This window comes from Salminus brasiliensis, chromosome 20 (genome assembly GCF_030463535.1).
Source record: "Salminus brasiliensis chromosome 20, fSalBra1.hap2, whole genome shotgun sequence".
Lineage (NCBI taxonomy): Eukaryota > Metazoa > Chordata > Actinopteri > Characiformes > Bryconidae > Salminus > Salminus brasiliensis.
Window position 1 is genome coordinate 30440555 of NC_132897.1, and position 27039 is coordinate 30467593.

General features: G+C 37.6%; 3 protein-coding genes across 3 annotated transcripts; 2 read left to right on the forward strand and 1 right to left on the reverse strand.

The window, feature by feature from the left end:
- Nucleotides 1-1702: 1702 nt before the first annotated feature.
- Nucleotides 1703-8591, forward strand: sftpbb (surfactant protein Bb). The gene is made up of 10 exons (XM_072664752.1): nt 1703-1875; nt 3215-3273; nt 4890-4964; nt 5547-5672; nt 5786-5926; nt 6084-6164; nt 6595-6778; nt 6913-7055; nt 7823-7903; nt 8380-8591. The coding sequence occupies exons 1-10, from the start codon at nt 1818-1820 to the stop codon at nt 8404-8406; spliced, it is 975 nt and encodes a 324-aa protein (XP_072520853.1). The 5' UTR covers nt 1703-1817; the 3' UTR covers nt 8407-8591.
- Nucleotides 8448-18032, reverse strand: usp39 (ubiquitin specific peptidase 39). Its single transcript, XM_072664751.1, has 13 exons — nt 17910-18032; nt 16955-17036; nt 16748-16842; nt 16476-16612; nt 15131-15283; nt 14087-14312; nt 13541-13615; nt 13237-13304; nt 12116-12304; nt 11411-11553; nt 11182-11317; nt 10985-11071; nt 8448-9118 (listed from the first exon to the last, which is right to left on the reverse strand). The coding sequence occupies exons 1-13, from the start codon at nt 17956-17958 to the stop codon at nt 9065-9067; spliced, it is 1494 nt and encodes a 497-aa protein (XP_072520852.1). The 5' UTR covers nt 17959-18032; the 3' UTR covers nt 8448-9064.
- A 1944-nt stretch (nt 18033-19976) lies between these two features.
- On the forward strand, nt 19977-25633 carry c20h2orf68 (chromosome 20 C2orf68 homolog). The gene is made up of 4 exons (XM_072665050.1): nt 19977-20174; nt 20438-20553; nt 21426-21571; nt 23362-25633. The coding sequence occupies exons 1-4, from the start codon at nt 20065-20067 to the stop codon at nt 23482-23484; spliced, it is 495 nt and encodes a 164-aa protein (XP_072521151.1). The 5' UTR covers nt 19977-20064; the 3' UTR covers nt 23485-25633.
- Nucleotides 25634-27039: the final 1406 nt, after the last annotated feature.

Sequence of the window (27039 nt, forward strand, 5' to 3'; positions counted from 1 at the left end):
CGTTACAGGCCCTATCACTTTTCTATAAGTTATATGTTAAAAGGTTTACGCTGTCTAGGAAGACGTAGATGGAGCTCTTCTCGGTTCTTCTGCTCGGTGCTTTGCTGTGTAGTCCTGGCACTGGACAAGGCTTTTAAAGCATCCAGCTGGCCTTTGATGACCCCTGTCATCCTGCAGCCTCTGAAGAATCCCTCTGATCCTTGAGGCACATCTGAGAAGGAACAAGAGCAGAGCTGTCAAGTTCAGTGTCTCTCGAAACCGCACAGGCTTTTATATGCACGAGGCGCGAAGCTCCTAATGGTATTGTACAACATGCACTTCCTTTGATTCGAGGCCACCCAAAGACAAAACGGCGCAAATAATGCAACAAACTGTGCCATCGATCATTCAGTGACCTAACGGCACAAATGAAGAGATTTTGTCGTATGGCTCTACATGTCAGATCAGTTTATAAAAAGGAAGCAATAAACAGGCGTAATATGTAAACAAAACGACTATCTACCACATTTCAAGTATACTGAATAGCGTAACACTACTACTACTTCTACTACTCTTATTAACTCATTGTTATTATTGTCCTTATTCTGATTATTATTATTATTATTATTATTATTATTATTGTTATTATTATTGTAGATACGCATGTGCGCATATGCATACATCCATGACTGCAATTAGAAACACTCTTAAGGCTATCTGGAACCTCAGAATTTCGTTTGGCTTTTTAACATAAAGTCCTGCACCACTCTCCAGCTTCTTGTCTTTTTAGTCCATCAAAGCTGGCTCTGTGCTGGTGAAGTGCTGCACTTGACACCAGAGGCACTATTACGTTCTTTCAAAAGGCCATAAACGTTGTACTGTCTTTAATGAATTCTCAGATTGTACAAAGGGAAAGTATCATGTCCCACAAGTAAACAAATATTCAGTCAGACATGTTCTTAGTTGGCATGAAAAAACAGAACCATGGTATTTGGTTTACCTCTACATGGTACCCGTTTACTAGATATCCTATATATGCACTAACAATGAAAGTAGCTTTACCAACATTTACCATGGTTTACCATGGTGAGCTTATATTGTATATAAACATTGCTTTGTGTGATTTCGCCTTTATTGTCTGTACATTTAAAAGCTAGAGGGATGGTGTAATTGTGTTTGTGAATGGGAGAGCTAAAACAACTAGCTGTCAAACATGGTGGTGTGAGGATGTGATGTAAATGTGATGGTGTGAGGATGGGCAATTGCCCACGCCCTTATCACCAAAATGGATGAAACCATGAATTCTGTTCTCTCCGAAAATCCTGCAGCAGAGAATATCTAGTCATCGGTCTGTAATATGAAACTCAAAAACAGCAAGACTAGGATCTGCTGCATAAGGGCAAGTCTACCACTGAATGGCTCAATAGAAAACAATCATGGTTTTGGAGGTGTCTAATAATAAGAAATGTGGTTCTGCAAAAAATGCCATATTTCAGTTTGTTAATTGTAGAGTAGTCAGACAGTAGTAGTTATTCTATATCTGCTTTCATCAAAGGTTTTAAAAGCATAAGCAAAAACGATTTATCAGTAGCCAATCCCAGCGCAGTGGGCGGGGCTTGTCCACACAGAAGTACTTGACGCTGCAGGCTAGCAATGGCGGTTAGTATAATGAGCAAAGCTGAATCCGACTGGCTGAAAGCGAAACTATCCCGCCCTCTGTCGATCCCCCGTCATTGCTACCTCTAATTTGGGCGTGTAGTGCTGCATGTAACTGCAGTGCACTTCAATCCGTGCTCAAATCAGCCCAAAACACTGACCGTTTAGCATTAACTGACACCATGTTTGTGGTAACTGCTGCATTTTGTCTGCTCGCCTTTGCGAGTCTCCTGCCGGCAGGTAAGTAGAGAACATCGACCTTCGCTTCCAGCTCGTCCGTGTTTGTTGTTATCCCGTAATCACTGACAGAATGGAATAACGAAATCTGGCCATTTCCGTGTTGGCGGTACTGATAAATAACCTACACGTGATTCCAATAACGAGCCAGATTTCTGCCCCGTAAAAATAGTGGGACAGGGCAGAAGGTTTTAAGATTTGAGTAGACATATATATTTATGTAACGTTGCTTTGTTTCTTTTCATTTTTAGCTAAATTAAAACGTTTAAATTAAATACATCTTGTTTGTTTAAATATGAATCGACAAACCATTTTACAGTGTAAATCTAAAAGCTGTCTTAACATTATCTGGGTGGGTTTGATTTGTACGCGATTTGATGTGTTAATATTTTTTCGCCCCAAAATTAACCCTTTTTTTACTCTGCTTTAAAACCATGGTATGTAGGGCTCTTTAAATCTCAAGTGGATTTTAAAATCTGAAAAGGCCAGAGCGTCATTAAATATTAAGTATGCTTTTGCAGAAAATGTACTCAAGCTGCATTCCTCCAGTTAGCCACATGCAGCAATTGATGTGAATAAGAAATCCTGTTGAGTAAAATTTCATTGTTCAGGTTTGGTGTAAAATAGTGCATTCTTTGGGGGATATATTTTTGCCATACAACAGCCTGTATGTTCTGTCCTTCCATGAATAGATTTTTTAAAACATATTGTAAAACAATATTGTAAAACACTCCAACATCAGCGTATTTGTTACCATATCATATTAACACACTTTAGATGGTGTTAGAGGCCTTTAACTCTTCAGATGTCTAATTCAATCCCATTACTGTGAACAGTTCTTATTCTGGCAGGTGTTTCTTGAATTTACATTTCATATCAATTCAATCTTAAAGACTATGTTTATATAATGATAATTTTATAATCAGTTAACTACTGACAATGAAAACAGCCTTTTCTGCAGCAGGAATTGTTATACATTGATGTATTTTAAGTTGTCTTGTATACATTTTAACTCCAGTAGTCCACCTGTTCTTTGTCCTCCTGTTTTTTCCACAAACATATAACATTGATCATCTCATGGATGTTGCTTTTCTTGTTTGACCCAAAGTGCTTCTGTTCAATTTCAGTTGTAAACTTGCACTGTGCTACATGTATCATAACTGATAAGGCTGTCCAGTGTGGCCCAGGGGAGAATGAGTTCCCCTTTCAAGTTTTGCTTCCTCTTAGTGCTTCTTTCTCATGCTCTTAAAAAGTCTCCCTGCCCCAAACTCATCTGTTCCTTTATATAATTTCTGCACTAAAATCAGCTAAAATAAATTACTTCACGTCTTATCATTTACAGGAAAGACAAAAACCATAGGACCGTACTCCCCGCCTCTGAAAACATCCAGCCTTTCAATGGTAACTGGTTTGTATTATTTTATTTGCCTGACTAAATTAAGAACATATTTAGCTTTTAAATGTACTTACACCACGAAGATGTGATGTAGTATGGCTTATGGTACATCATAATAATTGGCCTCTAGTAAGTTTGAACACTTATTTGCAGTGGGTAAAACATTGGTAAGGCTTTTCAGAGTAGTAATGTGATCCATGTGTTTATAGACCTGTAACAATTCATCTGAACATTGCGGTATCCTTAAGGAAACCGAGAAAAGGCATTCAGTTAATCATTGTATGAACTATTTGAACCAAAGTTTGCAAACAGCCAGTGCCAATCAACAAACCACTCGAGCACATTTACATCAGGATCCCCAATTTTCTTGCCCTTCGGTCTGATTACTAGATGGATACATTCATAATTTTTCTTAATTCAAATGTTCAAATGGTCAGGAAAGTGTCAAATCATGAACCATGTACAGCTGTTGAGTGTTGTGCTGCACCCCTATGAATGTTCCCACTTTTTCATGGTATGATAGGAATCAGTATATTTTAACATCATCCTATATCATGGAGCTGCCCACCAAGCAGTGTTGTCCACATCCAACACCAGCATATTTGCACATTTTGGTAGGCAGCTGTACAGTTATTCATTCATATGAGGAAATATTTCAACTGACTTTAAAAATAGGAACCAGTTTTTAACACAAAGCAAGCAAGTCTATAAAAAGATCTTAAAACATAGAAAGTGGTAGGGTAAAGGGGTAGGACGTTTCACTTCTTCTTTTGCTTAAACAGGATTACTTTTAAACATATACAAGATGTATAAACTGATACATTATTAAAAACAAACAAACAAAATGACCAATGTCAGTTTAAAATGAGGACCTGAAAATGTTGTAGTTGCTAAAGGCCGCACTTCTACATTATTTGTCTGTTCTGAACCTGAAAGGGGTTGTGAAAGTTGTTTTTATACCTTTGTAATGTCACATGCTGCTGGTGTTTTTTTGCTGTATATCAGGTGAAGCAGTATGTTTTAGTTTCTATGCGCTCATCATCCCATAAAATAGCACAGTGGAGGACAAGACAACACAAGACAAGCAGTTAACTTTGGACTGAATGTGTAGATGTGTGTTTGTTACCTGTAGGTGCTGTACAGATGCATCAGAATATACTGCAATATATGGATATTGCAATGCAAAAACATGACCGTGCATCATGAATAATAGGTTCATTCTGTGTATTCTGATCTCGCTTAGTGTAGCATAGTGGAAAATATTGTAACAGTATGTCCCATCTTGTGGCAGACTGCAGTTCGGCAAGACTCCTAACATCTACCTATGATTAAAATGTGAGTTGCTTTGGACAAGAGCGTGAATCAAATACCATGAATGTAAATGTAAACACCTAATGCAACTGCAACGTTTGAACACCAAAGTCTGAAAATATTTTTGGGTAAATATCATTCAGCAATATCTTCTCAAATTTGTTCTTGAGAGAAGTCCTAACAAAAAGTCTATCAGATTTGTGATGTGTATTTAAACCACGGAATTGTTCTCAGCTCTGCTCTTCTAATGATAAAGTAATTCTTAAAAATGTATGTGTGGGACCAACTAATAATGAACTCTCCTCTTTAGACTAAAAACATGTGTGCCGACTGTACCGAGATCATAGAGCTTTTTTTGGACATGCTCTCCAAACAAAACGCACAGGTGAGTATGAATAGATGTGTGCCTGTGACTTGTGAGGGTTTGCCAAGGGTGGTCATTCAAGGTATTGTAAGACAGCATAGGGAAATTTCATTGAACTCTCATTGAACCCTCAAATACTTATTTAATGCACAAAGAACATAGCTTCTCTTCCATGTGGAAATCTGCAGAGAAGCACACTTCCAGAATACAGAACTGAAAATGGCAGTTTAATATATTTGAAGCTGTAGGGAAGTGTAGAAATTGTGGTGTGACTTTCACATGTTGTTCAAAACAGGGCAGTGGTTTGTAGGGCTAGGCCATAAAGAATGAACAATTAACAATGATTTGTCCACAGTGGATTAGTCCACAAAATTTTACACACCAATGATATCATGCTGTTGTAAGCTAACCCTGCTTTGACACACAAATATCAACTCCGTATACATTTGCTGATAATTTGATTGTTTGGATCAGGTGTGCTTTGAGCAGAGAAAACACTAGAATGTGCAGAGCAGTGGGTCTCTGGAACATTTGTGAACCTAGAGCATAGCTATAGTCTTACAGCACCCTTTCTCTATTTAAATTTTTAATTTTATTTTATAGGAACTGATCCAGGAGTCTCTTAATGAGCTTTGTCGACGTCTTCCAGAGGTCTCAGTTGTTAATGACTGTATGCAAAAAGTGGAAACCTACCTGCCAGTTGTCATTAAAGGTTTCCTTTCCTTCACCGTAAGTCATAAAAAGTGCACATATAATTGTATAGTATTTATATATCAGTTATTTCATTTATATTTCATTATATAAGGCATTACAACATCTAATATAGCCTATCTTGGACACAGACGCACAAGGAGGGTGACATTTGCATGGTGCTTGGACTGTGTGCTACCCAGCCAGAAAACAAAGCTCCAGAAATTCTCCATGTTAGCATGGAGGCAGATGGGTTAATCCAAGCACAGCCTTCAACGGGGACTGGTCATAAGGTATGACAATGTATTTATGAATACTTATGTTTCATGATTTAAAAATAAATTTGTACATCCCTAAGGCTTGTTTTATGATGTTCTGATAAGCATTCGAATTACACTACTTTGAACTTCACCTTTTAGATTTTCAACCCATTTTCTTCTTTAATCGCAGGTACAAATAAGTCCCCAGTGCACATTCTGTCTTTTTATTATCAAAAAACTGGAAGACATGTTGCCAAAAGAGAGAACTGAAGTAAGAGTTGCACATCACAATATAGAAAATAGTTGCTGAAAAAAAAAAATTTTCTATTTTGAAAGGGACCACATCAAGCACACACACAAACACATTTTTTGTTATGGCTACCAGAATTATTTCAATATATTGGTACCATTAATATTAGGGGCAAAAACAGCCTGTTAAATTATGAAGGACTAAGAGATTGAATAAGTACATTAAGGCAGTTCTTGGTGCATAAAACCACATTATAAGTAGCAAAGTATGTTTACAAATATATATATATCTTAGTCTATGAATCCCGCCGCACACTACACATGTACTTTTAGCCCGATCATCTTCATGCAATGCAATCTGCAGGAGCTTAAAGTTACTACCACATTGACTGATTTTTGATAAAACAAAAAGACACCATTACTGAAAGCTGTTCATCTTAACTATATCACAGGAAAGTGTAGTGAAGGCCCTGGAGAAAATCTGTGATCACTTGCCTGATCACTACAAAGAGCAGTGCAACAACTTCCTGGAAACGTATGGCAAGCAGATCCTTGACTTCCTGCTCACCTCTGCCACTCCACATACGATTTGCACTCTGCTGCATTTGTGTCTCATCCAGGAGAGATCTGCTATGGGTAATTTGAGAAGTGCATTTCTAGGCATTTCATTCAGAACTCAAGATGATCATTGTTCTGTTGTGTAAAACTGGTACTATAAAGGTTTCAGTTCATACTCACTCTTATCTTTATCGGTCCTGTTCCTTTCTCAGTGCCCTACATACCATCTGAATGTCAGTCCTGCAGAACCCTAGTGATACTGACACAGATCCGCATAGGCCAGAATGCTACTAAGCTTCAGACATCCTCTGCACTGTGGAAGACCTGCCATCTCCACCCCAATGCTCTTCCTGGGGTAACAGTCATAACACTGGCATTGCATCTTTATTACTTACAGCAGTTATTGTACTTGTCTGCTGAACTGGAGCTACAAGAATATATTATATAGCCTTTGCTGTTTTCTGTTTGTAATAGCAAGTAATGAAAGCTTATATCCCAATTGGCATCATGCAAATTGCTTACCTTAAACTTGGATCACCAAGCCAACAAAAATAAGGGTCTACATTGCATTCTCAGTCATTAATGTGCTGTAATGAGTAACAGAATTAAATACATAATTAACTGTTGGGCAAAAACGGTCATAAAACAAGTACAAATGTAATCACATGGCCACATGAGTTGGCCTGATACCCACTATAAAATAAGGTGATGGATCATTGATTCTTTGGGGCTGTTTCAACAACAGTTAGTTCCACTAAATACCATTTTGTCCAAAATCTCTGCCAGAAGGCAAACATTTGGCTGTGGGTTAAACTTTCAGACAAATAATGATCCAAAACGCACAGTCACTTCCACATAGAAATGTTTGCGAGAACACAAAATCAAAGTTTTGCAATGGCCTGGTCAGCCTTCAGATTGTAACCCAATGAAACACCTGTGGTGTGTGTATAGAAGAGGGGAGTCCACAAGAGAAAATGCAATAATAATCAGGAATCCGAGAATTGAAAAAGAAAAAGTCGCACAAGACCCTTCAACAAGTTTTCTTAAAACATTGTAAAATATAATTTAATATTAATTTTAGCTTATTTTTTAAGTTGACTTTCACTCTTCATATTTTTCCAGTGCGAGTTGTTCGTTCAGAAGCATGGCGTGTCACTCATGAGGATTATGGGCAAACAAGAAGAAGCCATAAATGCATGCCAGGTAATTTAATTCAACCAAAATCATTGTCATATTCTGATACAGTAATAAGGGTGTTGTACGGATAACACCAGTAGCAAAGCCTGTGCACTAATACTGTTGCCAAAAAGCTATAAAATTAGTATTAAACTTTTTTTAATTATTCAGCTGAAGAAATTACATTACTTGTATTTGCTTGTGCAATAGTCACTTATTTTTAAACATAAATGTCTTGGTGTTTGTACACACAGAAGTCATTTTTTAAGTCATTTTTCTTTAGAGGATAATTGAAATTGAATGTGTAAGATGACCTTATATTCACTCTCACTGAACTCCTTTAAGTCAGTTAGTCACTTTACGACTATATATATTTGCTAGTACAGCACATTTCAGCTTACTGGTGCAGAGGCTAAAGGACCTCACACAAAATATTTTTTTTTTCCAAGTTTCCAGAAGGTTTCACTTCTAATTTCCAAATAAATATGTCTTCCTTAATTTAGAAGTTCTTCTGTATGGGACAAGAATAGGAGGATGGAACTTCGAGAAAAGAAGCACTCAACAATTTGTATTTGTTCTTTTATTTGCAATCCAGGTAATGTTGAAACAGTGTACTGAGGAAATATGAAAACTTTATTATGCCAATCATGTCACAATTACTTTTTTTATATGCAGGAGATACTTTAAATTAAACCCTGATTACAGAACTTCCAAAGCAGTCTTGTTTTATTTACAACTTGTATAACATTTCACACTTTCAAACACCAGTGCCGTGTGCCCCTTAGGTTTTCACCTCAGGCCATAAAAGCTGCTCGTCTCCGGACAAATTAATGTTAATTGCATGCAGAACTGGCCAAACGTGAAAAAAAAAACATCAGCCTTCATCAGTCTCTTTGTCCTGGAATTGTAATGATATTCTGGTGATTTTGGTCCAAATGAAATGTAAATAAAACATCAAACAGCTCAGCTTCTACTGAAATACTTTCACACAATGAGTGTTCTTAAAATGTTTAATAAACAAAAAACTAATTTTGCTATCAAAACTTAACAATATTCACATACATTTTGGAACAAAATGGCATGAAGGTCAGAATTAACTAACAGATTTAAGGCTGTGAATAGTGGTCCACTGCCTTTGGTGTAGACAGTATGCTAATAGTTTGAAGACCTACAGAACCTCAGCATTTATCATGCTCCTGTGTGGCTGTTTCCCTTATCTTCAGTTTCCTTCCTCTTCCATATCTGGGGGGGGGGGGGGGGGGGGGGGGGATTAACATGTATAGTGAACTTTTTTACCAAATTTAACAAATTAAAACAACTCATTACAGTACATTGTATGTATACATAATGTATACAGTACACATCATTAGTAGTAGTAGTAATAGTATTATGTCTTTAGTTTAGAATTTAAAATGCCTGTTTATAAAATAAATACAGTGGGGAAAAAAAGCATTTAGTTAGCCACTGATTGCGCAAGTTCTCCAACTTAGAAAGAGGAGAGAGGTCTGTAACTGTGAGACAAAATGAGAAAAACAAATCCAGGAAAGCACATTGTAGGATTTTTAAGGATTTATTTGTAAATTATGGGGGAAAGAAATAAGTATTTGGTCACCCACAAACAAGGAAGATTTCTGTCTCTCACAGACCTGTAACAACTTATTTAAGAAGCTCTTCTGTCTTACACTCGTTACCTGTATTAATGGCACCTGTTTGACCTTGTTATCAGTATAAAAGACACCTGTCTACAGCCTCAAACAGTCAGACTCCAAACTCAATTATGGCCAAGACCAAAGAGCTGTCAAAGGACACTACAAAGAAAATTGTACACTTGCACCAGGCTGGGAAGAGTGAATCTACAATCTACAAGATCCCGTGAGGTCAAAATGATCATGAACAGGGAACAAAAATCCTAGAACTACCTGGAGGGACCTGATTAATGACCTGCAGAGAGCTGGGACCAAAGTAACAAAGGCTAACATCAGTAACACACTACGCCGAGAGGGACTCAAATCCTGCAGTGTCAGGTGTGTCCCCCTGCTTAAGCCAGTACATGTCCAGGCCCATCTGAAGTTTGCCAGAAAGCATATGGATGTTCCGGAAGAGTATTTGGAGAATATCATGTGGTCAGATGAAACCAAAATAAAACTTTTTGGTAAAAAAAAAGGAAGAATGCTGAGTTGCATCCCAAGAACACTATTCCTACTGTGAAACATGGGGATGGAAACATCATGCTTTGGGGCTGTTTTTCTGCAAAGGTAACAGGACGACTGAGCCGTGTTAAGGGAAGAATGAACAAGGCCATGTCTTGTGGGATTTTAAGCCAAAACCTCCTTCAATCAGTGAGAACACTGAAGATGGAACGTGGCTGGGTCTTCCAGCATGACAATGATCCCACAACGAAGGAGTGGCTCCGTAAAAAGCATTTCAAGGTCCTGTAGTGGCTTAGCCAGAAAATATGTGGAGGGAGTTGAAAGTCTGTGTTGCCCAGCGACAGCCCCAAAACATCACTGATCTAAAGGAGATCTGCATGGAGGAATTGGCAAAAATACCAGCTAGTGTGTGCAAACCTGGTGAAGACTTACAGGAAATGTTTGACCTTGGTCAATGCCAACAAAGGTTATGTTACAAAGTATTGAGTTGAACTTTTGTTGACCAAATACTTATTTTCCACCATAATTTACAAAAATTATTTTAAAATCCTACAATGTGATTTCCTGGATTTTCTTTTCTCATTTTGTCTCTTTTTTAAAGTGTACCTATGATGAAAATTACAGACCTCTCTCATCTTAGGAGTAGGATTGTGCATTTAGGAGAACTTGCACAATCAGTGGCTGACTAAATACGTTTTTGCCCCAATGTACATTGCTTTTTTTATTGTTATCCCTTTAAAGAGTTCAAAGAGAAATCCTCAAGGAAGTCACAAAGAACTAAACTTTTTAAGATGTCTGGAGGCATTGATATTTGCTTTCCAACAACCCCAGGAACAGTGACTGTTTGGAACAAATACACATACTGTTACATCCCTATGCTTTTAGGGCAAATAAAAAGTAAGGATCTGCAGACACTCGCCAAAGTTTCTGAAAGCATCTGAATAATTTTCAGACTAACCTGTATATATGCTTCTGACAGTGTAATCATCTGTGGCAAGATGTCAATCACCTGCAGGTCTTGAAGCTCATACCACTTTCCTGTACCCTGTGAAATGTTCAAACACACACAGCTGTCTAGTAAATATGTGCTGCATCTAAATACATGCTGCAGCTATGAACATGAACCTTGTGACGCAGAGATTAACAATCACTCACATGGTGCAGGACATGAATTCTGTATGCTCCTTCTGAAGGTTTGCCATCATGCACCACATTGGCCACTAAGTCATAGGTTGTGCTCTTCTCCGTAGCCTGGGCCTCCTCTGTGAGATACTCGCGTAGGTCAACATTCCTGCAAAGGGTTGGTATAAAATAAGAGTATAGTAAGACTATTAAATGACACAACAAGCAATCGCCCTCACACACGCCAAAACAGAATGCTCACGTAATAGGAAAGTTGACGATGGTGGGATTCTTTTCAACAAAGAAGTTATTCTTGGTGAATCTTTTGATGCAGAAGATGAGGTATGGAGGAAGTTTGGTTAACTGGAACCTTTTGAGGAAGTTTTCTTTGTATGTTTTGTACTCCTGTGGCAGAAAATGAGAGAAGAAGGTTCCACATGAGCAAAGGCCATATTTCATTTCCACTCACATGGCAACTGAATGTATTAGATTGGGATGATTTATTTTAACTAATCATCTTAATTGTTTTTAGTCTAATTAAGTCATTCAGAGTGGTTTGATGTCAGATGCATTGCAGACATTGTAGTCACATTTCTTCGTAGGAGTCGCAGGGACACAATGTCAACAAATGATAGCAATTTAATTTTCTATGCAAACTGATAAGTGGGGGACTTCCAGTTTGGGTAGTAGAGAGTATAAGAAGGGCATATGAGTAAGGAGCTTCAAGCCAAAACTTGTTTTTCAGTACAAATTTGGCACATACAAAATTAAAAAGTAAACCTGCAATTCATTTCCACATTTCATTTTGGATGATTTTACCACATAACTCCCTAGGCTAGCTTTCCCTAAATGTCTAATGACATTAACTATTTACTTATGCAGAAATAAAAAAGAAAAAAATAAATAACTTGATGCGTTCCCTTTAATAGTTTGGTGCTGATCCACTATGAGACATTATAGATGGTACCTTCTCTGTGTTGCCATTGAACTTTGCCAGGATGTTGAAGAGAGGGACTTGGGGAATGATCAGCTGTTCTTTCTCATCTTTATACAGGGGTGCAGTAGGGAGGTCAAGGGTGAGGTAGAGAAAAGTGGACTCAAACATCTCTTCCTGATACTCCTCCTTCTGCAGCAGAGCCTCTTTCTCCTCAGCAGGCTGCAACGGAGAGGACAGATGGACAGTTTTAACTAGAGTGGACTAAAGTATGGAACAAATAACAGTAAACAGTGTGATCAACTACACTACAACTACACCAAAAGGGAACATTTCTAACATTCTACATTTAGGCTCATTTAGAATCTTAATCAGAATTAGTATATCCATTCTGAAAGATAAGGTAAGTAACAATAATGAGCCTGCTATCTAAAATATAACTTATATAACACATTAAAATACACAGTATCTCTCATTTTTATGGGGTTGGTAGAGAAGTTGAAAAAGTTTAAAAGTTTGTTGTAAGAAATTCCCCCCAAAATCCTGCATTACAGTAGTAACTATGGGCAATGTTGCACTGTTAATGTCATGATATGCCAAAATATCCAAACTCTATTTGCAGTACTTCTACAGAACAGAGTTTGCTAACGCTATACATTGCGCTGGGTGATAGGACCTTAAATCAAGATTACAATTAATTGTTGCTCAGTTGCTCAGTGTTACATCCATGTCGCAGGCTGGATGTAAGCGGAGTCATGGGACAACACAAATTTTAAATAATCGCCATGGGCAAGATTGTGACGTTTAGAGGTTCTGAATGTCTGTTTCAATTAATTTTATACATCATACATGTTCCAGAATTTAGTAGAAAGCTTTCACTGGACAGTAGAGACAGGTACTCCAATAAGCAGGATAAACTCTATTAATATCCTTGATTTTAGAAGAGAACATACCTCTGCACCTATCATTTAATATTTTATTAATTATGTTAAATTCCACTGACATAGAAATAGGGCTCCCCTGTTCTCACCTTGCCAATATATTTTTGAAAGTGCATAAAAGGCCTCTTAACAGTGAAACCATATTTTGGCAAAACAAACAATTATTGTATGAAAGTGAAATTATTCAACTCAAAAATCATGTGTTTGACATACCAAATCTGGGTGAGGAAGCTTCTTTGAGAAGATACGCATAGATCCCTGGAATGCTTTTGTAACAATAGCTGCAAAATACGAATCAGCACAGCATATTAACAAATATGGTCTGTTGATTAACACTTTTTGATTATTAAATAAGTGCAATCTTATAGATAATAAAATAATAAACAAGATATGCAATGATGAACATTTTATAGAATGTACAATTTTTTTTTTTTAATAATTCATACATATATGCACACACACACAAAGGTATCCCAACATTGCACAAAACTGCTAGTGAACAGAAGCTGAAACTCACAAGGTTTTTTCTTAGTTCCACCTAAGGCTCCATGCAGTGCGTTTAGGAACCAAGAAAGAAAGTCCACAGCATCTCCTACAGGGCAAAGAGAGCATGACATCTAGTTCATTAAACAGCGATGCACTTGGATCTCCATCTATGTGGCATCAATACAAAATCTGAAATTTTTCACTGCAGAATGACTACATAACTATTCCATTAGACGTTAGTCATGTTAAAGACTTTACAGTGAAGATCTTTAGCCCAGATGTAGTCAATCAAGCAATGTTTGGCAGAATGAGTTGGCTTAATTTTGCACTGGAGCTACAAGGCACATAAAGTCATGGAAGCTTATACCCCACCAAGTGGCAGCATACAAACTTAATGACTACATACTGCATATTTGGTCAAATTCATATGTGCAAAAATGTCTTGGCTGACTGACTGCATTTGGTGTAATATGGGGAGGGTAATGTAATGTGTTCATTATTTTTCTTTGTTGGTGAATTATCCTTTAAAGCCTGGGATCAAACGCCTAGCTTAAATGTTAGTCTGCTCTTATAATACCTTGCTTGGTGATCTGGAAAGTTTTCTTGCTGCAAAGCACCACCGCCTGCAGCATTTCATGCGGAGAAACGTGAGCTTTGAAGTTGCGTGGGTTCCACAGCTTGCGCATGAGCTCCCCAAAGCGCTGCACTAGCAGAAACATGATGTCGCCAGGCGGCCGCCGGATTCCATGATAGTTCTCCTCCTCCAAAAAGTAGTTTCGCAAGGGGGGCACGTTGGACAGGGCCTTTGACAAACAGCAGTATGAAGGTGACAAGCGTAAAGATAAACTTGTGCTCCTGGACAAGGCTCACAAATCTTTACTGATAATGTAACTTATGATAGTATAGGCAGCATGAATTTTACAGTAAGAAACATCGCCTACCATTTTTCAAAAAAATACAACCAATATAGCCTTAAGGAACTTCATCAGTCAGAAAGACTATGATCCAAAAAAAAAAAAAAAAAAAAAAAAAATACCAGCACATAGGACTTCACCAAAGGGGAAAAAAGGTTTTAGACTTTAAAGTTTTCAGACTGGCCAATTCAACCACTCGAGCTGAATTAAATAGAGGAGACGGGTGAGAGAAACCCACCACCACACCCAACAACCAAGCTGAGGTAAGCCCAGAAAAGCATCCCAACAGAAGAATGAACCAGTTTGGTTCATTGCAGTTATTTTAAGTAAGGGATATTCAATCAATTTTCTGCTCATGTGGATATATTTGCAAACCAAAAAAAAATGAGGTGGTTTGCCACCAAAGGTGCCATTTTCCAAATAGCCTAACACAACAAGATAAATAAAAGTTTCAGAGCAGACTGCACTCAATTCAAGTCAAACAACGCAACATGATCATTATTAGCCCAAGATGTCTGGTACCAGGTACAGCAGATTACAGCTGTTTTGACTACAAGTGGGTCGCTACCCACAAGTGGAGGTAAGGTAATGCACGTTACATAAAGCTCTAATCCTCACAACAGATGTATTAACAGAGTAAACAAATACACAAGAGGACTGGACACAATAGTTTTTCATAATTTTTTTGGATCATTGGATAGTCATACCTGTAGAACTACGTTGGCATAGTCATTGGCCTTGATGTTATTAAGCCCCACAATACCAGGCAGGTATGTTGTGCCATCATAAGCCCTGTACAGCTTGCCCTGCTTATCCAAATTGGAGATGTGCTGTTTGGTGAACGTTGGCTTCAGAACATACTACAGACAGAAACAATGCATTAATACCTGAATACAAATAACACAAAATAATAATATATACATGAAAACATGAGTAATTAAAGAGCAGAATTATCCTGAAAGCAGGCACACCCACAGTACAGTTAATAACATGAACCTTCCATTTCATTGCCGGGGTTATTTACTCCCCAAACTCAGTCACTAGGGGTTGAATTCCAAGACAGGCACTATGCTTACTCCTGGACTACACAGCATTTTAAGTGGGGATACTTAAGTAAAATGTAAATATACTCCAGAACTAGACTCATTCACTGGCCTAGTGTCTTGGTAATATATACTGTATAAAAGTATATCAGAGCCAACACAGTCTACAGGACCATATTTCACAAAGGAGGATTTCAGTTATCTTAAAAACCAAAGCATAAAATTTACTCAAGTCTGCTCAATAAAAGGAAAGATATACAACAATGCCTGTTGGACAGTATTGACTCTGAGAAATACATGAGGTGCAAACTCTGGGACAGCATCTGTACTGCCACTAAGTATATTACAAATGATGAAAGTTTTGCTCCAGTGGCGTTCCAGACTCCGGAACGAGGTGGCTTGTAGTGGCCTTAGTAAAACAAATGTAATTTCTGATTAACACTGCTACTAAGAAGGAGCAAAGAAACACAAACACTCATTAATCAATACTAAGATACAGTGCCACTAGAAAATTTGCAAACCCTTTACAATTTTCTACATTTCTGTAAATTAATCAATTTGATCTGAGATGTGATAACCCATTTCACTGTAATCCTGCTGTTACCCTTCTGCAAGCCCTTCATCAATGGCTTTTCCAATGCATGGCCAGGTTGATTACCAGTTACCAGAAAGGTTTGTTTGAAGTTATTGCTGCTTAAGGGGGGCACACCAGTTACTGAAAGTGATCTAGTTTTTTGTTTGTTTGTTTGTTTTACTTTAAGATCTGATTCATGCAGAAACACAGAAAATTGTGATGGTTCACACACTTTCTATTACCACTGTAATTGATGGTTAATGGTTGATGGTATTCCAATACATAATCATTACTGGGTCATTCTTTTAATATTTATTACATGTAATACCCCACCCAAATCATGAGATTAGTCATTGATATGTTTTTATGCATTTCATTTACTAATTAAACCAATTACATAAGGTACTCTTCATTCATGCTTTCCTCTCAACTTACCGTGATGTCCTCAAGGGATGAATCAATGATCTCATAGTTGTCTGGTAGACAGTAGAACTTGAGTGTGTGAAGATTTAGGAAGACATGATGTGTGAACTGAACACTATGGGTGTACGCATGGGACTTCAGGCCTCTACCTATAATATGCACACAAAATATCATGCATCAGATCATTCAATATTAGCACCAGTGTAAGTGCTGCTGTTGTTGTTATTCTTCTTGTATTCATAAAAATTTTGGTACTTTAAAGTAGCTCACACAAAAGTATTTACCTTGGAAATATTTTCCACAGATGAGACAGGCGTAGACATTAATGTGAGACAGAGAGATTGAGCACAGTTTTTCAAAGTCAAAGTCCAAAACACTCCTAAATAAAAGAAACAAACAAAACAGCTTATGACAGAACTCAAATTTGACTTCAAATAGAGTTTCACACTATTTATGTCATTCAATCATTATTTAACATCGTATATCCCAACCTGTTGATCGTGTCAAGGTACGGACAGTGCCGGCTTCTTTTGTCTTCAGTGTCATGAGAACGTGGCACTTTCCCTCGCACCTCTGGGAGTCACAGGTGAAATTTGTGATTTAAAAAAAAAAAACATATACCACACAAATTACCATAGTATGTGTATAAACTGTGTACAAACTGTGTGTCTAAATTATCACAATTTTCTTTTTTTGCTGTTAAATTCTCTCAAATACACTTTTTAGGTGGTTTCAGTTATTATTATAGAAACTTAGATAATGCAAATTGATGTATACGTTCATCATGCCAGCATATTAGCTATATACTTAACTAAACAATTTATAATTTTTATACCATAACGTCATTACCAGTGTTCTGGGTCTACCAAGCTTTATTGCTAGTAGTTAAAATCTAAGAATAAAGCCACCGGACCTCCCAATTTGGTGCCTCGACATAACTATACTGAGAGGGTCAAAAGGAGATTTCTATACTACAAATTAATCCATTCATTCGGGGTTTCGTGGTCATATTAAACGAACCAGATGTTCGTAGCCAGCATCTGTAGCTAGATAGTTTAGTAGCTAGATTCTTTAGTTTAGGGTCATAGTTGTTCAGCAACTATCTAATCTGGTTAAATGTTAAGTCATAGCTAGAGATGATAAAGAGCAGATAACTAGCTAAGTTAGCTGAATAAAAAAATGAAACATCAGAACATGTCAGGCTGTTTATTTATCGGCCGTTCGGTGATTCGGTAAAAAAACACCCTATCATGTTATCTGATCAGTCTGAAATGGATTCAAAGCTACACACTCGCATCCATTTAGCAGATCAGGGCTACAAACTGAAACGTGCACTCATGTTAGCTACAATAGCTTGTTAGCTGCCCGGCTAGCACCTACCACGTTTATTTGGCTTGATGGCAAAGTAAAAGCAGCTTGCATTTAGAAAACATAACTCCACATTACCTTCTTCTTCGTCGTCATCGATATCCCGCTCCCGCTTTAAATTCGCCATACCTGTCTGTTTTATTCTGCAGAACTTTGAAGCTTTTGGATTTCCAACATTCACTGTTCAAACGAAACACAAACTCCCGGCAACACCCGCGAGCCCAAAACAGGAAGGACGAAATCACCCATCCTAGCGGAAAAATCTAATTTAATAAATTGTAATTGATCCAGGATTTTAAAAAAGGTAGCTATCACAAATAAGTCTCGTTTTCCTGGCCAAAGTACATACACCCGACGCAGTACCGCAGTAGTTATTTATTTATTTATAATGAATAGTAATGAACAGTTCGTGAGAAACCTTTCAGCAGAGCAAAGGCAGGATTGCCGTTCCATATGTATAAAAGGCAATATATTTCCTTCATCTTTGATTATTCTTTATTTAACTCCAACAAGTTATAGAAACTTAATTATAGAAATAGTTAATTTCTATATATGTTTGAGAAGGATATGCATACGTGTCCATTTTGTCCACACTATGTATATGCAAATAAAACAAACAAAGTAGTAAATCTATTGCTTTAATAAGGTTTGCAGCATGATGAATAATTCAGACTAGATGACGGTTTCTCTTTTAATTTTGTTTTCTTTTTTTTGTCTTTGTTTCATATGACAGTCACTTTAGCTCTGGTATAGGGGAGAAATGCTCTAGCGTGCTGTATCAGCGAGCTGAAGCACTCATTGGCTGTTCGCACGCACGTTTTACATTTACATTTACATTTATGGCATTTAGCTGACCCTCTTATCCAGAGCGACTTACAAGGTTACTCGTATTACAGAGGTGGGCCAATGCAGTGTTAGGAGTCTTGCCCAAGGACTCTTATTGGAGTAGCACAGCACCACAGTCACCCAGACCGGGAATCTGGGAATGCTGTGGAAGCTCAGGAGCAGATAGTGGTGTTATCTGTTGCGCCACACCAACCATGTTTTGAAGGAACATCAAAAGTCAATTCCTATAGCTGAAGTTTAAAGGCGTAAAATATATGATAGAGATAAATTGATTTTTGTTCTGTGTTCTCTAGCGTCTGAACTAACCTGAATACATTATTAAGTGGTGCTGGAGCTGGGCGGTATACTGCCTCACTCGGTATACCGTTAAAAACTGTCTGGGTTTTCTACATATATAATATATACATCTACATAATACTGTTATGCAAGAAAAAAATAACTCTTAACACTGTAATTTAACTTCTAGGGTAAAACTGCACTTTAAGTGTATGGTTTATGGTTTATGTAATGGTTTATCGATTTATTGTATATAAAATAAACGTGCATAAAATAAGATACTGTTAACTTACAAATATTACTACACATTCATATTATTAATCATTAATTATAATTATTTCCTGTTCTACATATACTGTGTACTTTTGTGGGGCCAAGTAAGCCCTATAACCTTAATTATATACATGCTGTTTTTATATTCGACTTACTCTTGAAAACAGAATAAGCCACAAAGCTATATAACTTCCTAGTCATGCTAACAAACAAACAAACAAATAAATAAATAAATAAATAATACCGCCACGCTAGTACTCTACAAGTTCTCAGGTAGTGGCTACAATTACGTGATCTGTACCCTATGGCGTCAGAGAACTGATTATGGGATGTGATCCACATGGCTAACAGATTATGCAAAATTAAGGCACGCAAATACGAAAAGACGGAAGCTGAAAGTCAATTCACTATACACAAGTTTAGCCAACCAAACAACCAACACAAAGCTATAGTAAATAATTGAGACCAGTTTTGTTACTAAATTTATTTAGTGCAACATTAAAAGTCAAGAAATAAGTAATAAAATAATGAAAAAAAAGAAAGAAAGAATAAAAATAAGTATAAGAAAAAACTACACAGAACAAATACACATTTATTAATTAATGAATTATTCATTTATCATTTGTTTTTTTGTTTGCTTGTTTAGTTTTTTTTTTTAGGTAGCTAGCTAGCGCAAAAGAAAGTTGGGCGGAAGCTTTTGACATCTTCGTCTGTAGGTGGCAGCAAACGCTTTAAAATGATCAGTCCGCCTTAAAAGTAAAGGAAGAAGAAGATGCAGTCAGTTAGAGGTTTCTGTGTATTACAAACTGGCTTGTTTTCTCGGCTCTAGCTCTGAAACATGGAGGTTTTGCAGAACGCCGAGGGCGAAACTCTCAAATATAAGCCCGGGGGTCGTTTGGATATGAATCATGGTTTCCTGCACCACATTCGGAGAAATCAGATTGCCAGGTGAGAGCTAGCAATGCTAACAGTTCGCTAGCGCAGCGCACTGAAGCGGACGCTGGAACTGGAACTTATGTGTCATTTCATGCTGAGTGCTTAAATTAGTAGCTGGAATTGCAGGCTAAACGTTACCGCGTCAGTGAGAGTGGCTGCTTTCAAAGCCAATGCTGATCGCAGGTTTTAACTTTTGGGCCTGTCAATTCGTGGTGTGTCGTAAAAGTTGCATTGCTGTTAAGCAGCTCTTAGTGCTTGTGTTCTATCATTTATAGGGATGATTATGATAAAGAGGTGAAGCAGGCTAAGGAACAGCAGAAGCGCAGACACACCGCCACCCCCCGGCGCCCACGAAGACCAGACCGAGAGGTGTACCATCCTCGCCTTCGAAGTAGGAGCTGGAGCCTTTTTGTTTTATTGATGAGTTTTGTCTTTGTTGTCTTTGAGCTTTGTTTCATTCTTTCACTTACATATTTTTTACCAATTTGCACTATATATTATACGTTATCAGTAACATTTGGTGTTTTTAATATGTATCATGATTGTAATTAAGTTATGTTTCATGGGTAAAGTAAGTATAAAAATGTTTTACAACTCTGGAAAGTAGATCAAACTAAAATAAATTGCACTAGAAACTATTAAACAGAACTATAAACAGTGGTTCTTAATATGGAGAAAACCATTACTCAACTAATCTACAACATCTTAATTTTATATAAAAAGTAATGATTTAACTAAAACCATATATATTGTGTTGTATTTATGACCATGTATTATGTATCTCAATTCATTTATTTTTTTTACCAAAAATTTAAAATGCACCAGTAGCAGCAGATAAAAAAAAAAAAAAAAACTAATATCCAAATACTGTCCCAGACTGTCCCAGAAGAAATGTGTTCTTATCAGCTCAGGCTTCACAATGTTGCATTTCCATAACACAGCTCCACCCTCAAAAAGTAATAGCATGTTTTGGGTGAGTTTATGCTCATCTGAATTCTGTGCAAGATTTTTACACCAAATCAGTATGCCAGTATAGACAGTGCGTTTCCCAGCATTATGTGCAGGTCCACCTTGCTGACAAATAGGCAGGGTATGCACAATTTGCATTATGCACTAATGCACAACTTTACCCGTTTAAAGTGCATGAATTTATCTAGTCCATCTTCCCAATCACCTCCTTCCAATAAACCTGAAACAACACTTAAGTTTGTTGCTTTGAGAGGTTCTCAGTAATATGTTGTCTGTGTTAATGTTCATATTCAGATGGCTCTGAGCCTGGGGCTGGTGTGGAAGCAGAGGAATGGAATGAAAGCAGTTCCAGCACGGAGCAAGAGAGCACAGGCAGTGAACTGTTTTGGCTTGACTATCAAGCCGACAGTGGCCATGTAACCTCATTTATTGTCTACAAGGTATGCTATGAGTCATCACCTGCCTATCTGTCAAAAAAGATGTTGTTTTTTGTTTTTTGGAATTTTTTTTTTTAAGAGAAATTAATTCTTTTTTTTTTTTTAAGCCGTTTACTCACTCTAAAATTGTATTTAACTTGAATGCTTAAAATACTGATGTTTATCAATAGCTGTTTCCTATAAAGAACACTCACACTATTCTTTACAGCTTCATAAACAAAACCTTAACATATACCAACCAGGTCAACAGGTAGCAGGCTCCAGATTAGATTTAGGTTGAGTTTTACTTTGAGTGTTTTCTTGGCACTGTTGTCTTCTAAGGTAGAATGGGAACTACAGCCAAAAGCTGTTAATGCTAGGTTACAGATGCTGTACACCACAGTGGTAGCAGAACACTACACCATAGCAGTTTTACACAATTTTGTTGTTTGAGCCATTATCTGGGTCTCAAACTTGAAGTATGAACATCTCAGGCATGCTATAGGTGTGACACCAAACTGTTAGCCTGCATGAGCTAGAAAGTGAATAGTAAATAAGGGCCAAGACCGCTGTATGGGTCTTTTGTTATGTACCTTTAGATTGAGGGAAAGCCGAAATGTGATATTTTGCATGATGCAGTCTCCATGGTATTTGATACAGTTGTCCCAAGTCTAGACAGCAAAAAATAAATCCCTGTTTGCTGGAACTTCAATAACATGACCACTGTTGGCTAGGATACATTGGCATTATCCCAATGGTGGTTTCTCAAACAAAAGTTACTTATGAAAGAGATTATAAGATTATTGCAGTAAAAAGACATGTATGAATGTATGTACATTAACTAATATATTCGTAATTGTATAATTAATAAGTAGTGCCCTACTTATTTGGCTTCTTGACCATTCACTTATTATTTTAGCGTGTTGAAACCTGTTAAGAATTGTCCTTTTTGTATTGAACATAAGTTGTGACTTTTTTTGGCCAATCTTTTCAGACCTCTGTAACACTCAATAATTCACATTAACAGTTTAAACAAGCATTTAGCTGGTGTTCTCAAGAACAATTGATGTTGATATAAAAACAAGGTTAACATGCAGCTGTAAAGCAATAATTAGGGACTAAGGGAACATGTCAAATATGACCTGTTTGTACGATGGTTAAATTATTATACTAAACCTGCAGCAACATTTTCCTAATTTGCTTTGAAGCCGTGTGGGTGGAACAAGCCACATCAAGTTTTATGATTGATTAGGGTACTGCTTACGCAAGATTAGGACCTCACATTCTCCATATTTTATTGGAATGTTTCAGTAACTTATTGGCTATTGTAACATTATTTATGGGGATGATATGTGTATCATGTACCCACACAAGGATGATTAGGAAAAACACAGGGCTTAAGGTTCCCTAGGGCTTAATGTAGTCTTAAATAGAGTTACTTTATTTCTGGCACTGTATTACAGACTAGACAAAAATGGTTAACGCTTGCTTGTAGCTAAGTGGTATGCTTTTGTCCATTATTATATGCTTTGGCAAGAAACCGTTTGTATAGTACTGATAAAGGGTTATTTGACTTGGAATGATGGTGGAATATATTGTCAATGTTTGTGGACATCCCTTCTAATAAATGCATTCAGCTACTTTAAGATGCACAGTATGGATTTAAGATGGACAGTAGAGATGGTTACACTAACAAAACCAGGATAAACTCTTGCTGTTTATAGCACCATTGTCCTTTTCTGGGGGTAAGCGTGTAGATCGTGACCATAACATCACTTTTCCATAATTAATTTCAATTTAATTGTTTTTTTCAGGAGGATGAGCCAGAAAGTGTGGTTGAAAGGGTGGGGGAAAAGAATGTGCTGGACACTGCCATGAGGGCAGCACTGTTGGCGCGAATTGGACAAGAAATGGATAAGCGGCGTGACAAACGCTGAGGTTTGAAATGGAATCCATGGTGAATGGATGGAGGGAAAAAAAAAGACTACTGAAGTCTAAGTAGCATTCACAACACTGAGCCGGACTTCAGTTGACTGTGTGAAAAAGTGGAAATGAGCAAGTTATACGACAAAACTGGGCGCCGCCGTCTGTAATGTAGAGATGATCTCATTTTTACATGAGACGAGTTGTAAACCGTTGCTAGTATGGTACACGTGATGTGATGCAAATACTCTCAGAACTGTCAGTGACCGTCAGAATAAAACTCTGGGTAGACATTAAACATCATTAGTACTCAACAGTCACATCTCAACCAGCTGCCTGGGGATTGAGTATGGCCTGTGAGCTTGTTTTTATGCAAAGACTGTTGATGTAAACAGTTCACCTTTTTTGTACAGTTTCTTGGGACAATGTACAGGACAGTCTGTAACACTTTACTGTAGGGCACCAGTTGTAACATTACATGACACATAAATAAGCTTTTCATGACAACTGACATAAATCTTATAGGCTTATTTCATCAAGCCTGTATATGTTAGCTGACACAACTTCCTTGGGTAAAATAATGCCAAAAGGAACGCAACCGCATTTGTAACAGACACTGTAATAGACACAACTTTGTAAATGTATGTGTAGATATATAATCATTGTCTTCAAAGGCTTATGTGGCAGGATCATGTAGCCTTACATATGGAGCCCTACAGTAAAATTTTACAGTCTTTGTAAGGTTTAGCTCAGGATCAGCTGCAAAAAGAAACCAATCAAATGTTTAAATCATTGTAGTCATAGGTCTGAATACACATTCAGTCATGTGTTTGTGTTTTGGTTTGTTTGTTTTTCTTCACTTTAAAGGGATATTTTAGGGCAAATTGGAATTTGCATAGTTGTCCTTTTGCCCCATATTTAACCAGTCGGGCAACATCTGAAGTTTGTTTCTTTAGGTTTGTTCTACTGATTGGCAAGGTATGCCTCCATTAGCCTTGTAGTCTCATAGCTCTAGTTCAAAATTTCAGAAAAGGGAAGATTGTGTAAACTTAATATTCCTTTAATGTGCTAACATCACAACACTGAATCAGAATCAGGCTAAGGACTGACTGGTCGTCTTCTCAGTTGCAGCTGTATAGATGACCTACATAGTTTATTTTCACCAGAAAGGTTATGACTGAACTTTTGCTAAGGATGTAATTATTTCTAGCGATGGTGAGAAATTCAACTGGACAACTTTTTTCTTTTTTTCCCCCATCATGCCTTTTTTTGGTTGAAGAGATTTTTATTTTTGTAACAATGTTCTCTGTGCTAAAAGATAAAGTATGCTAAAGGCTCGTGCTTGATGGTTTGTTTCTGTGTTTTTGCCAATTGCTGTATTATGGTTGGTAAACATGGTGTGCTATAGCAGGAAACGAAGAACTAGATGCCTATGAAACAAATGTTTTTATCTCTTTGACTACTGATCAGTTGGCTAAAGCCTACTGTACACAGATCTCATACTTTCCAACAGATTTATTTTGCCAAATGTTTGGCTAACCTCGAACTGAACATACTGGACTGACAAGAAAATGCATGCTCCAAGATATATGAGGCTTTCACATATGCCTTTTTGACGGCCCTTTCTAACCTCCACTTTTTTTTCTTTCCAGTCAGTTGTGTTCTACTTTGTATACATGTATAGTTACATGAGAAACAAGCAACAGTCTGTAAAACCTAAAAGATTTAAAAAATAACTTTTAGGCCTCAGACCTTATTGACCTGGTTCACAATTGTTGGGACTTTATGTCATTCTTCTTGTCCCAACATTTAGCACTACACTTGAAGAATTGCTAGAAATGTGTTGAACTGTGTCAACTGACATGTATGACATGTATTGACTGATATCAAAGACCCTATTTGAATGTACAACAAAAAAGTAAGAACTTGGTAATGTGGGATCTGTCTTGCTTTAACTAAAACAGATACCAGGTACTTGGACTTGGTCTTTTATTTGACTTGATTGGCCTTGGAATAATTATGTTCTTTTAAAACTATTAAGTAACTTTATAAAAATGTCTTAATTCGAGATGCAATTAAGAGCAACTCCATTTCTACTTCCTAAAATAGTCCAATCTTATGTTTTTGAGCGTGTTGTTGCGGAGGTCACACTGCAGGGGGCAGCATTTGCTGGTCTTAATAAATCAGATGCAGAAGTGTGCTTGGTAGCTAATGCGGTTCTGTCCTGGATGTGATGCTGTCCAACGTGTTATGTAACAGTTCGTTATTTCCCCGAGCGCGACTCACCTGACTCAAGAAGGCCCTAAAAACTTGCCAAATCAGAGTTTGGTTTGTCAGGTTTGGGAAATTACAATGTGGCACTGAGAGAAACTGCCTTTCACCGAGTTGATCTGTTTTCACCAAACCTACCTAAGCATTTTTATACCGTGTTGGAGTCACCAATGTGCTGAACAATTTATAGACATCGTGACCCGCGGTTTTCCTCAGAAGCTCTGATTACTTTAAGACTCAAGCTGGAGAGAACATTACCAATGAGTTTCGAGCTTCTGGTTCAGAGTACAATTGTTAATCTGTGAATGAATTCGTCACCCACCCCTAGTACCCCTATCCCCTCAACACGTAATCCTCCCTGTGGGAGTCAACGGAAACTGAAAGTCCTGTATTCCCATGCACCTAGGCTCCACCCTCATGTCATCTGAGCATCCTGATTGGACGCCCAAATCCTGGTCTGACATTTTTCAGTCAGTCACACACCCTACCATGTGCACGGTGGTCCTTCGAGGCTTCATCTGAGTCGTTTCTTCTTTGTGCCTTCATTAGCATACAGGTCAGAAGGCTAAGAACATTGTGAAGCCAAGACCTTCTCCCTTTTTGTTCTGATACTGTTGATTGAACTCTGAATACTCAATCTGATGCAGAAGTAGGGTATCGATTTCATGCACAGCAAACTAATTATCCTAGGGAATGTGGACGCTTATTTAAAAAGTTGCTCCTCCTGATATGATTAGGAAACAAATACAATTAGAAAATTTATTTATGTAATTATCAGATCTGTAACACTTTGTTCTGCACATTGAAAAAAGCCTTATGGAGGCACATTACATAACTTGGCATTTATACTTATGCAGAACAGACCACTATAGAGCACATATCCTCCCCTGAAGCATTCCTGTAATGGGCCACACCTCCTAAAGGCTCTGCCAAGAAAACAGGCATGCTAACTGCTGGTGCTGAGCACAGCTTTTAGGGCAGTGAACCAGAAGTAGGGCGGGGTCAGAGAAGGTCCTGTCTATCTTGCAGATGGATCAAGCAACAGTTCTTTACTGTATACTGTCTCTTCAAGGTTTTGAGCTCTTAAGGCTGCCGCTACAGTCAACATAACAGTATCCACCTTAGCACAAGTTATGTTAATCTTACTAAACAAATGCAGTACAAATATGTTACAACTGCTACAGATTCTTTCCCCCTCCTTTTTCCAACATGCAATGCAGAAAACTGTCTTGGTTAGACATACATTCAAACACAGTATTTAAAGTCAAACCCACTCTACTGAGCAAAAAAAAAAAAGT